The 12,159-nt window shown below is 33.9% G+C and overlaps 1 protein-coding gene across 1 annotated transcript; it reads right to left on the bottom strand.

Moving 5' to 3' along the window:
* Positions 1-11,015: 11,015 nt before the first annotated feature.
* On the bottom strand, positions 11,016-11,889 carry LOC120781145 (the record flags this gene model as incomplete). Its single annotated transcript, XM_040113279.1, has 3 exons — positions 11,016-11,348; positions 11,440-11,563; positions 11,627-11,889. Coding segments are annotated over 3 exons (503 nt in total), but the record flags the coding sequence as incomplete, so codon positions are not given.
* Positions 11,890-12,159: the final 270 nt, after the last annotated feature.

The following is a 12,159-nucleotide window of genomic DNA, read 5'->3' as shown; positions in this document are numbered from 1 at the left end:
GCTGATGCAAACTACGACATTTATCGTTGTGAAGAAAGTTTTAAATATTAAAAACACAAGATATTGAGGACGATCAAAATGTTTCAAAAATTTTATTTCACTCACCAAGTATACTAGTATAGTAGTAGATTGTAACGACTCTTTATAGTGGAAGCACTTCCCACGCTTCCATAATTTCCTTTTTACTGTTTACAAATTATGGGTTGCCTTATCTATTTTCGGAAGCTCTAGAAATGTTTCACATATGTATCAACACTCAAAAAGATTTATACAAAATAACTGATCAAAATAGTTAAATAAGTATAAATAATTTTTTTTTACCCATTTTCCGTGTTCTTGCTTGGTAGTAGTTGTAATTTTTATACTCCCCATTACCACAAAATGTAGACATTTGACAACACTTCAGCCGACATTTTTTTGACGGATTGAATTGGTATTGAGAATACCGAATTTCAAAACTTCAACCAAAATTCCATTCGGTTGAAAACTGTAATAGGAGCCATAATTATTAAAAACGTATTATAATCAGTAGTACTATAAAAAAGTTAATTATTTAAATATTTTATTGCCATAATTTGGAAAATTGCACTCAACCGTTGTATTGTCAAGGGTTTGGCCATTTTATTTACACCTGATAACGTTGCCAAGCCTGTCATCTTTTTTGACATATTGTAGAGCTTTACACTAGGCACGGGCACAGTAAGTGTTAAGTGCCTTGGAGACGATCAAATAATTGCGTCAAACAGTGCATATGTGTTAGTGATGTTTAATCGTGTTTTGCCCGCAAACGTTCAAATTAACACTTCAAACATCAGCTTAGTTTTGAGGTCGTGGCGAACGGTCATCATGTCAGCGTCGGATGATTATCTGTTATTGGCATGTCTTTTTGTTATTTTATTTATTTCTTTTATTTTATTGTATTTTATTTTATTTATTTATTTAATTTTATTATATTTTATTTGATTTTACTTTATTTATTTTAAAATTTCAGACTTATTTCAATTCACTTCATTTTTCTTTGTCAATTCAATTCCAATTCGCTTCATTTCATGTCCTCTCAGCTTGAAATCTTCATTGCAAATGAGCTCATGCTTGTCAAACATGAGTGGAGACGATCAAATTATCGTCCGTCAAATAGAAATATCAAAAATTTTTGATTTTCATCAAACAGAGCCGACAACAGGTCGGTGTAGCGTACGTGTAGCCGACGAGAGCCGACGAGAGCCGACGACACCAACACACTTAAAGTGTTTGACGAAATTATTTGATCGTCTCCAGGGCACTTTAGCCACACCCGTATTGCCGTAATAACATTTGGAAGGATTTGTGTTAATTTTTCGTAAATTTATTATAAACCGTGCAGCGGTACTGTGGTGAGCATTTTTTCTGCCAATAATTTATACTGCGTTCAGTACAAGTGGTAAAAATGGAGGTTCTGCAGACAGATACCCCGATTTCAACTCACATCTTCATCAAGATCATGTATATATACAGATATAACCCTATATCATTTATACATACAAAACCTTATATCGCTATATACAGATATCGGTTGATATGTCAGATATTATATAAAATGTCAACCTAATATATAAGATAACGGAAATACCATAAATGCATAATGCGTTAAAATATATATTCATACATATGTTATCCAAATACAATTATGTTTAAACAGCTGGAGATCTTCATCATGGTTATTAAATAAGTTAGTTTCGTAGGGCATAAAAATGGGGTGGATAGTTTCACTGTTTGCATGCAGGACTAAAGTGACGTATATCGGAGTTTGTTCTGCCTAAGTAAAAGTTAGCCTAGTGCTTTTTTTTCAAAACGAACAAAAAGAGGGTCACTATGGTTGCGCCAAAAAACTCGAGCTTTTGTTTTCTATGTATATACAAATACCATACATCACTGAGTGGAAATCGATGATGGTCATGATAGCTTCAATATGAATGACGTTTAGTGTTTATCTGCAGGTCGCGTTTGGTCTGTTAAATGTAAAATCGTAAATATTGGAATGCCAAAGATGTTTGTTTCGAAATCATCTCTGCAGAACCGTAAAGTAACGCCTGTAAATATCAGAATTGCGGTGTATAGGTGTTTTGATGGATTTCCAACTTTGTTGTGTCTAGATAACATAATATTATGACCAATTGCGCATATAATATATGTACATATATGTATATAATTATATAGTGTGGTAGTGTATGTTTATCCTTTTTACTTCAGACTAAGTATTCTTATAAAATAAATAATATAAAATATACTTTCTGATAATCTTGAAATAAAAGTAAGTAAGATAGTCTAATCTCGGGTGTAACCGAATATTTGTAAATTGCATGAATCAAAGACCAGGAACTTCTTTCAGATGATGCAGACGCCAGAGACACTATTTGCGCAAAGTTTTTTCCCCATACATTTATTGGTGCTTGATTATTATTAAGCTAAATCGTTTTATATTACAAAAGATATTTTGACACATAAAAATTTTTTTGGTAATATTTATATTTTCATCAACAAAACTAAAGCACTTAATTATATTTATGTATATTTCGTTATTTGCGCCAATTCGAGATACCAAGTGCAGTCAGGTCCTTCTTCACCTGTTCTCTCCAACGGAGTGAAGGTCTTCCTCTTCCATTGCTGATATTGCTGTTCGTCTTGATGCTGATTAGAAGATACACGAAATTATCCACGACTTCAAAGTTTTGAACTGTCAACTGTGACGTGCGAGCCAAGTCGCGAATGCGATGGCTGTTTGTTTGATGACAGGAATTACTCGTTTACAACCGGACTCATACGCTTCGCTTCTTTATCCAGTGTAGCGCGATTATGAAAGATTGTAGCTTCTTTAGTTTAGCTTTGGCTTTAGTTCTGCAGCTCGTATTATTTTCTCCAACAAAATGGAGAGGTCTGAGCTTTTGGTGTTGCCCAGCGTTGCTTACACAGTCGTATTATCTTTACGGGAATACCAAATTCAAACAAAGCCGCAGAATCAGTTCCTTTTTGTCCTATCGAAGGTGGCTTAAAATTTTATGAAGAGGTGGTGCGTGCCGATCTTTCTTTTACGGGTCTTTTCCTGGAATTGGCGCATGATGAAAATCTGGTCTATAATATGTTTTTCAGGCCTTAAGTCATACCGATAAGGTTCAATAAGTTTGTTAACAGTGCACTTCAGTCTTTCATGCGTTACCCTCAATAAAACCTTAAACACGATATTAACGCATATTGTAATGTCCTCTTTATGTGGATTGGGTTAGGTTCGGCCGGTAATCCATCGGCCTATGCTGGTCTGTTGTTCTTCAGGCGGGTAATTACTATTCAGACCTCATCATAGGCAGGCAATGGAACATCTTCCATTGTTATCGATTGGGGAATCAGATTCGCCATAGCCAAATGTTACACTTTCACTGCCGTTCAGCAGGCTGAAGAAGTTTTCCCTCCACAAATTCAATGGGCTTGAATATTTCATGCAGTTGCATCCAGCGATGATGGGGGAAATAAAGATTTAAAAGGTCAACCAGAGGATCGGAATCTCAGCAATTTTACATATATTTCACACCAGCTGCCATAAATCTCTCCCAAGATCATCTGGGAGGTAAAATTTAATGTCTCTGAAGTAATTAGTTATTGATTTATTACGCTTGTTGTAGTTTTAGTAGCTTAATATTTACATATGTACATTAAACTTATTAGAGGAGGGGGCCACGCCGCTACAGGTGCAAAGTTCAGTCAATATAAGTTATTCTCCTGTAAAACTTTTATTTTTTCTCGACAAAAAACTGCACCTTTACTTCATTAAGGGAGTTTTGCATGTGCTGATGGAAGACGATGCCCTTTCTATTGATCGGTTCTGGCCATTTTTTTCGGTTGCTGGCTAACTCATTTGGTGCCTCTGTACCTGATCAGGTACAGTAAAAATATTGAGGGTATTTGTAAAACTTTTAAAACTATTGGTGTTTGGTTCCTTTTATTTTAATACGACATACATGGTGCGCTAAAATAATAAGAATTTAGGTGAGAATATCCACAATATCTGTCTCAAAGTGGGTTAATCTCATCAGTTATTGACACTAAAATGTGAAATTAATCGTTTGACAATCCTGGAGCAGATCATATAATTTGATGCCTTTCTAATACCACCAAAAACTCAGCATAACCTTTCGAGGCGTCAATCCATTTGTTGAGCTTCACTTTTCGTCTTCTGTTACCATTCGCTTCAGAAATGGTTCGATTTCAATTCGTTTGAGCAAAGAATCGGATATGTTAATTCGATCCATTGAATTTTTATCACACAATTCATGTGTTACCCAAACATCGAGCTTCTTTTTGTAGCCAGACTTTCTTAAATGATTCAAAACTGTTTGGTGATGAATGTTAAGTGCCTTAGCGATATTATGACTGCTTTTGTGACAGTCTTAGTCAATCTTTTCATCGACTTTTTCAACTTAGATCGACCAGTGCGAGGTGCATCTTTCACATCGGAATTTCCAGAACGAAAACCAGCGAATCATTGTTGTGCCACACAAACTGATACAACATCGTCTCTGTAAACTTCAGAAATTTCATTGGTGGCTTGCGTGGAATTCTCCCCTTTTGTATACAAAAATTTCAAAACATAGCGAATTTCTTCATTATTTTCACTCATTTTTGAACAGCTGTAACCTATTTTCAACTTCCCCGAATTTATTTATTTTTTTTAATAGAAGCCTTTCTAATACTATATGGTATGACACAAATACGAAAAGACTTTTTCGACTACCCAATATATGAAGCTGAACTGTCACCAAACATTACTCGTCCCGATAGATCAAAATGCAATCAAGCTCGAAATGCAAATGTCGACATTGAACAAGAGTACGAATCATGCGAAGACTTCTTTCAGAGGTAACGGAGGAAATCAAACCAAAAGAAGAAGTTGAAACCTTTAACAAATGAGTACAGTGGGCTACTCATGAAAGCGTCGATAAAAGGGTACTATGACCGCTAAGAGAGAAAGTTGCACAACTCAAGATCAGTACTTGTAATTCCAGATATTGGATTATAGTGCGCCTTGATCGCGATTAATTTATTTTTGAACTGGTTTGCTCGTCGTTTGGCACTAATTTTCTTGTCGATTGATATGTTGAAGTTTCGTTTCCATGACGTGTCCTGTAAAGAGCAAAAAAATGTGTTCCATGCTTAACCTTTTACATACTTGTACGTCATACAGCTCTTGTAGTTAAATCAAAAATTGTTGAATAGTTTCAAATACTGATTTTATTTTAATCAATTCTTCTTGTCTAATAATCAAGTATATATAAACAAATCTGAGTAAAAAACATTTACATATAGCCTTTTTAGTATTTTGTGTTAAAAACTTTCACGTTCGTGTATGTATGTGTAAAATGATATTTGCGTGTCTGTGTTGGTGTGGATGAAAAAAAATGTCCTAAACTGCTAAATAAAACTTTTGTATAAATTAATTAACACACTTTTCCTTGCCTTTCACTGTATACCATGAAATGTTGACTTTTTTGATACTTGCCATCATGTGGTACATCGATTAGCTCTGTCGCTCTGTCTTATGGCATACACACATATGCATATTTATGAGTTTGAGTGTACATATCCCTAAAGCACATAGCTTACATGCATTTCCATGCACTTTTTTGCTTAAATATCTATACGTATGGCATACTAAAAGTTTTAACCGTTTACGGAATTGTCATATTTACAAATTTATTTATTTTAAAACATTGACCTCTTTAAACATATGCGTTTATATCTCTTTGTATTAGCTAGACATTTCAGGACCAACCGAATTTTCTTACAATGGATGTACTATAGCATCTCGTTGACCCTTTAGGTATTGCGTACTGCGTATAAACTCAGCAAAACTGCGTTAAAAGTTTCCTCGATCGGACGGTCTCTCTTAAAAGAAATAAAATAAAATTAAAAAGCAATACAATCAAATGAAAACATAAAACGCACGTGCGGAACTTGAATTCTTGTTTTATACCGGAGCACAATTTCTTACATAGAAATAGTAAAAAGACAATGATGAGATTGGAAAGGATTCTCAGGGAAATATGAATTATTTTTGATTCAAACCGGAAAAAGTAATATGTATCATCTCTTTTCTAACACAAATGTGTTATATAAAAAAGGAAAGCTGTTCAAAGTAGTTCTAGTGGTCAGTAAAAACTTTCGTACACATTCCGAAATAGTATCTGAACTTATATAATGTCGATACAGTTACCCGTCATGAATTAAGTCAATCCATAGACTCGGTGTGGATTGGCGCTTTATCAACTCAATTGGTGAACATCAGAAAAGTTGTTTGGAAAAGTGCTCCCAGTTCTTTTTCCAGAAGTCAATTACGAAAAGGACTTTTACATAGTGTGGCCGTAAATAAATAATAATTACTGGCTTAGGAGCTTTCAAAATCTTTGACTGCCGCTAAATTATTGCCAACTAGTTGTAAATTCTTGTTTTTAATAATTGAGCAAAATAGGAAAATGAATTCTTAACTTAGTTAGTTTTTTTGAAATTTTATGTAACAGATTAGAATATTTGAAGAGTAGTTGAAGAGGTCAAAAGTCGTCCAGAACGAAGATTGTTTTCAACGATCTCTCGACCATCTTTGAAGGCTTTGTAACACTCGTAGGCTTGTGTTTTTGATAAAACTGAATCACCGTAAGTCGTTCCCAACTTTCGCAATGATTAGCAAAACACACTTTTTTGAAATAACATTTAGCCGGGGAATTTAATTACAATGTCCGGGTGCTTTTTGTCACAATGTACGCGAGCTATTCTTTCATTACGTCCTTCAAGAAGCTACTCATGTGTCGGAATCGTCGATATCGAACCACTAAAGCATATAGCTGCCATACAAACTTTACGATCAAGTCAAGTTCTTATATAGAATTTAAAATTACTTTAAACCCGATATTCGTCAGTTTGACTAGTAAGTTGATCTCTGGTTCAGATGCACTCGTATCCAGTCTACCTTACTTGCCCCATTGCATGTTGCGCATAGCGTTTTCAGCAGTTCGTGCAGCTTAAGCCACGCTTTGTATGCAAATTAGCTGCAAATAAGTGCACAACAAGCCGCTTTCTCACACCGACGTAAGACCCACGTATTTCGCTGGCGATTTATGCTAATTTTTTCGATATCAACAACGAAAAGGTACAACGGATGCCACGAACAGAGCGAAATTTTCGCAGTTGCATGCAATATGTGAATTACTCGTGCATATGGATATATGCGAGGAAATATGACACAATTGTTCTTGAGTATTTCGCAGTGAAAAATGTCTTTGCCACTCATAAATTGTCCATGTGTAATTCACGTGACTCATGTAATTGTTTGCATGTATGAGTAATATTTAAAAGTTAATATTTATACATAATAACTGTAATTCGCTTGTGAGTCATTGGTGTTTGTGGGCAAATTTGCTTTCAATTTCATTTGAACTCGAGCGAAAAAGGTTGCGTGACCCAAAAGTACGAACATTTTGTGGGACACCTTTGAATCACATTCATTCGAATCCACGTGTTCATATACTTATGTATATTTTATACGTACATACATATATAAGTATACATATATCTGTAGTATGTACAAATTTGTTTGTTATAATTGTTGCAGTTTTTTGCAAGACTCCATTTGAAATTAATTCGTCTAGTTTGCTTATCTTTGTAACAAGCTAATCACCGCCAGCACGCTTAGCCAATTATTTAAGTAACTGGAAAATATTAGCAGAACCGCCCGTTAGCAAAGTTCAGCGACCTAGCTGGAAATAATTTTTGCACCAATTGTAAGTTGTTAAGTTTTGTCAAATTAAGGGGAATAAAATCTCATTTATTCGTCTGTTGACGCGATGTATTTTAGCCCCCCTACATTTCATTATTTTTATTCATGCGACATGTAGCCATTAGCCGTAGCTTTTAATAAATAATGTACATGCAAAAGCTACAACAAAGTTAACTACGCGGATACGTCATTAAACAAGTTTTTTCGATATTTCTAAAACTTCCCAGTTTTCTTTTATAAATTTTAGGTCACGTTTCCTATTGTGAATGCGCAGTTTATATAGATATTCTAGATATTAGACAACTAATGCAGTCAAAATTGTGATTGCAAATACAACTCAGGAGAATATGAACTTGAGTGAATAAATATATCGTAAAAGAGCACAGTCTATCATCCATGGTGTGTATCTTTTGCAAAATATATATTAAATAATGGTTAAATTAACTTAGTAAATCTAAATAGTCAAAACATTAGAAATATATTCAGAAATACGAAGGGAAACTTGGCTCTTTTAAATCTTTACTATATTCTTTTAATATACTTGTATATCTTTAATCTAATATTAAGTTTGCCATGAAGTTCGTAAAACCTACAAGAAAATGTCGGAGACCTTATAAAACCGATACGTTTATAAATTATCAGCATGCTGAGCTGAGTCACTTATCCAAGTTATTCTGAGAAATCGATCTAAAATTTTGCACACGATCTTTTCACACCAAGTCACTTTTCGAAAATCAAGTTTAATCATGGAAACCTTTCTTCATTTAAAGAGAAATCTATGTCACAAAAATACGTCTGGCTTATTTTCTAAAGCAACGCTTACTTATCTGAAGAAAATTTCTAAGTACTACTACGGACTAATATAGTATAAGCAAAAAAGGGGACTAATTCGGTAACCAGTCAACGTGGAAATCTTCTAAAAATAGTACACAGTTGTAAAAAAATGCAGCAGGCGAATAAATATTGCGAATCTGCCTGGTTTTCTTCTAAAACAAACTCAGAAAAATAAAATTCAGAATTTTGGTCGCTGTGACTTCCGAATTCGGTATACTCCCATAGTGCCTTACGCATCACCAAATATAATTGAGATAAGATCACATGAGCAACTAATTTATAAATTCCCATTTTTATTTGCTTGACCGCATAGCGTTAATTAGTTATCCACAAAAAAAAAAAAAATGGCCAAAATGGCTTTTATAAGGAATAACCAATTAATTAAACAAAATTAGAAAAATGTACATTCCATGATATTCCTGATTAATTAAAAGAAAGCAATATGAAGTTAATTTAAAGCGACTAAATGATTTGCATCACTGACGATAGTATTATAGAATTCACAATAGGCTCTATGAATAACGAATCGTTCATGTTTTAGCCTTAATAACTGCCTTAATGTTTGGAAGTGTGGAATTCACTATGACCTACATTGATTTGTTTAGAACGGTGCCATACCAAACCAGGTCTAAAATCTTTATCAATTGTATGTTATTTGTTGGCTTCTATTCAGCAACTTCAAACTTTATTATATGCCATAAGTGCCAAATAGAGTTTCCAGGATTATCCAAGCGTTAAATGCATAGATCGTTAAATGTATTAGACAACCAAAAATAAAACTTCGATTTGAATAGGATCATATGTATACACCAATGTTGTATAGCCCCTTCCAGAGTGATGCTGGAAGATAAGGCGTTCCGTTTAATGATAATGCTCTTCAATTATGGGTACTAAAAGATTGTTAGCCGCTGTCGCATATTTTGCGTTAATTATTCCATCAAAAAGGTGTAAGGGTCCCAAAACATGGTATGAAAAGCAACCCCAAATAATTTGTCTTTGAGAAAACTTAATTTTATTTACTACATAATTATCCTAGAACCGCTAACTACCTGATTTTATTGATTTTGAAATTAAATTTGTTTTCCTCAGACCATCTAAACGGTTGCCAATCATTTTGCTCGCAGTTTTGGTACTTTTAGGTTAAGAACGCCATGGCGGCTTTTTAACAGATTGTCTTCCATACAAACCCAAATTTCTAAGCCGTCGGCGTGTGGTTTCGCCACTTAGATCCACTTGGTTTAGGAAGTGCATTTATAATGCGGTCGCAGTAACTTTTCGTTTCTATCAGTTGACTTTCGAGGACGACCTGATCCCTTCTTACGCTCCAAAACATCACTATTCTCTTGTTTTTAAGAAAAAAATTAGAAATATTTTAGCTGCCCATGTAGACTACATTTCTTTATCTAATATCAGAATCGAATTTTTTGGTCACTCGTTAATTTTTTCTGATTATTTGGCATTTCGTACAACTTTTCAAATACACAACCAACCACGACTATAGCTGAACAGAGTTCAACCCAATTTCATAAAAAGTAATTCACTTCTTAGTGCCTATTAGATCTAGAGAACGCCATTTAGATCGTTCCATATTTTTCCCCAACACTCTGATGGTGATCAGCGCCCTCTTATTAGGATTTCATAATTTTTGAGACTTTCATGAAACGAACTGCTCGTTTAGTAACAACCAAATTTTCATCAAGTTTAAATAATGAAGTAATTGAAACACAAATTTGGTTAATACAAATTTACAATTGACCTCTATGAAAAGAATGTACATATTCTATTAGAGCGTGATTTTGATAACCTATAACTGATTTGATTGAGAGTGTATTATACTTCTATAAACTTAAGCACTTGCCATAAGTACATATAGTACTAAGTTAATAAAAACCGGAAATGTAATTTTTTTTATAATTTCGCAACAAGGTTGTTTCCAGTTTCTTTTGCAGTTTAGCTGAACTTACACACACATACATAAATATATATACGTATATTATACATATTTATAGTATACTCTTTTCCCGTACACATTTGAATTATTTTGCTCTTAAGTAATCTACTGAGGTTTAGAACTATCAATTGGACTTAAAATGTAGAATTCTGATTCTTTGTTGGTTTTTATTTGATTTCAAATTGTTCATGTCTCTCAATACTGTGTGTTTCTGTTAGTAAAGGTCTGTGCTTTTACCTTACATTAGTTGATATATTGTACTTACATATAAGTTTCCAAGTTTTTTATGAGAAAAAATGTATACACTCTCTTTTGTATACAAATATCGTAAATCTATCTTTAACAAATGTTTTCATTATTTTTGCAAAATTATTTAAATAATTTTCTATTCATAAACTAATTACTAAATTAATTATATATAAATTTTCTTTAAGTTTAAGTTTCTGTTTATTTACAAATAAGATTTTCATTTTTTGTTCAGTTTATGCATAACTCTAACTCTAACAACTAAATGCAGGATTTTTAATTTGGCATAGGATATGTGTCCTTTTTAATTTATTTTTACCGTTGTTATTAAAGACAACGTTGTTATATCTTTCCAGGTGTTACTGTCACCTACACAGTGTAGTAAGAAATTAATTTAAATTAGTTATCTTAGAGATATGCTGTAGCTTGAAGTACAAAATGCCGTTAATAAGCTCAGTAGTGTTGCTAGATGTAATTGTTGCAATGTGGTGTGGGAACGTGGCTTTGCCGAGGAGGAACCTGCAACATTCAGAATGTTAGTTTGAATATCGAAAAAGTTATAGCAAAATTTATAACAGGTTTAGAGTTAATAACTCGTCACCGAAGTTACCATGTGCACGCGATTTGGCTGCAATTGTTTCGCGTGATTCTAGCGCCGGTGCACGATGCTGCCGATCACTTTGCACACTTGCCTCATTGCTTTGCCAGTACAGGGAGGAGATTTTGGCCACGCACTAAGATATAAAAATAAACATTACTACTCAATGATACGTTTTGCTTTAGTTATCTATACGTACTTTCATTTTTATTTCGCCATCTTGAAAATGGATACCCTTCACACGAAATTCCAAACCCAGCCGCGCCATTTCGAGCCCTTCACGACCGACCACATATTTTTCATATTGTTTGAGATATGATCGATTTGCCGGTTCACCATTGATGAACCAGCTGAGATGACAGACTGGTTTGGATGGTCCTGAGGTGCAGTTCATGCGAATAACATCCCCTATTTGGTAGCTCAGGCGACCACCGGTGACCTTTGGACCATGGTTGGGTGTCACTGCAATTATAGCAAATTCATATAAAAGCATTAATTAGAATTCATTAGAATTATTTTTTATATTTTCACAATTTATATATTTTACTTTTCTGGGCAGTATTCTACTTCTGAGATCATGTCATATCAAATTGGCGATATTTCCTGCATTGAATTAATTTTAAATAAAGTGTTTGAAAACCCTACAAGGATATAAATTAATATAAAGTAACTATAAGGCTATAAGATCTTTTATAAAGGATAGTAGCAGTCTTACTGAAATACGTACTATGT

The sequence above is a fragment of the Bactrocera tryoni genome, unplaced genomic scaffold, assembly GCF_016617805.1.
Source record: "Bactrocera tryoni isolate S06 unplaced genomic scaffold, CSIRO_BtryS06_freeze2 scaffold_352, whole genome shotgun sequence".
Taxonomy (NCBI): Eukaryota; Metazoa; Arthropoda; class Insecta; order Diptera; family Tephritidae; genus Bactrocera; species Bactrocera tryoni.
This window is presented reverse-complemented; position numbering and strand designations above follow the sequence as displayed.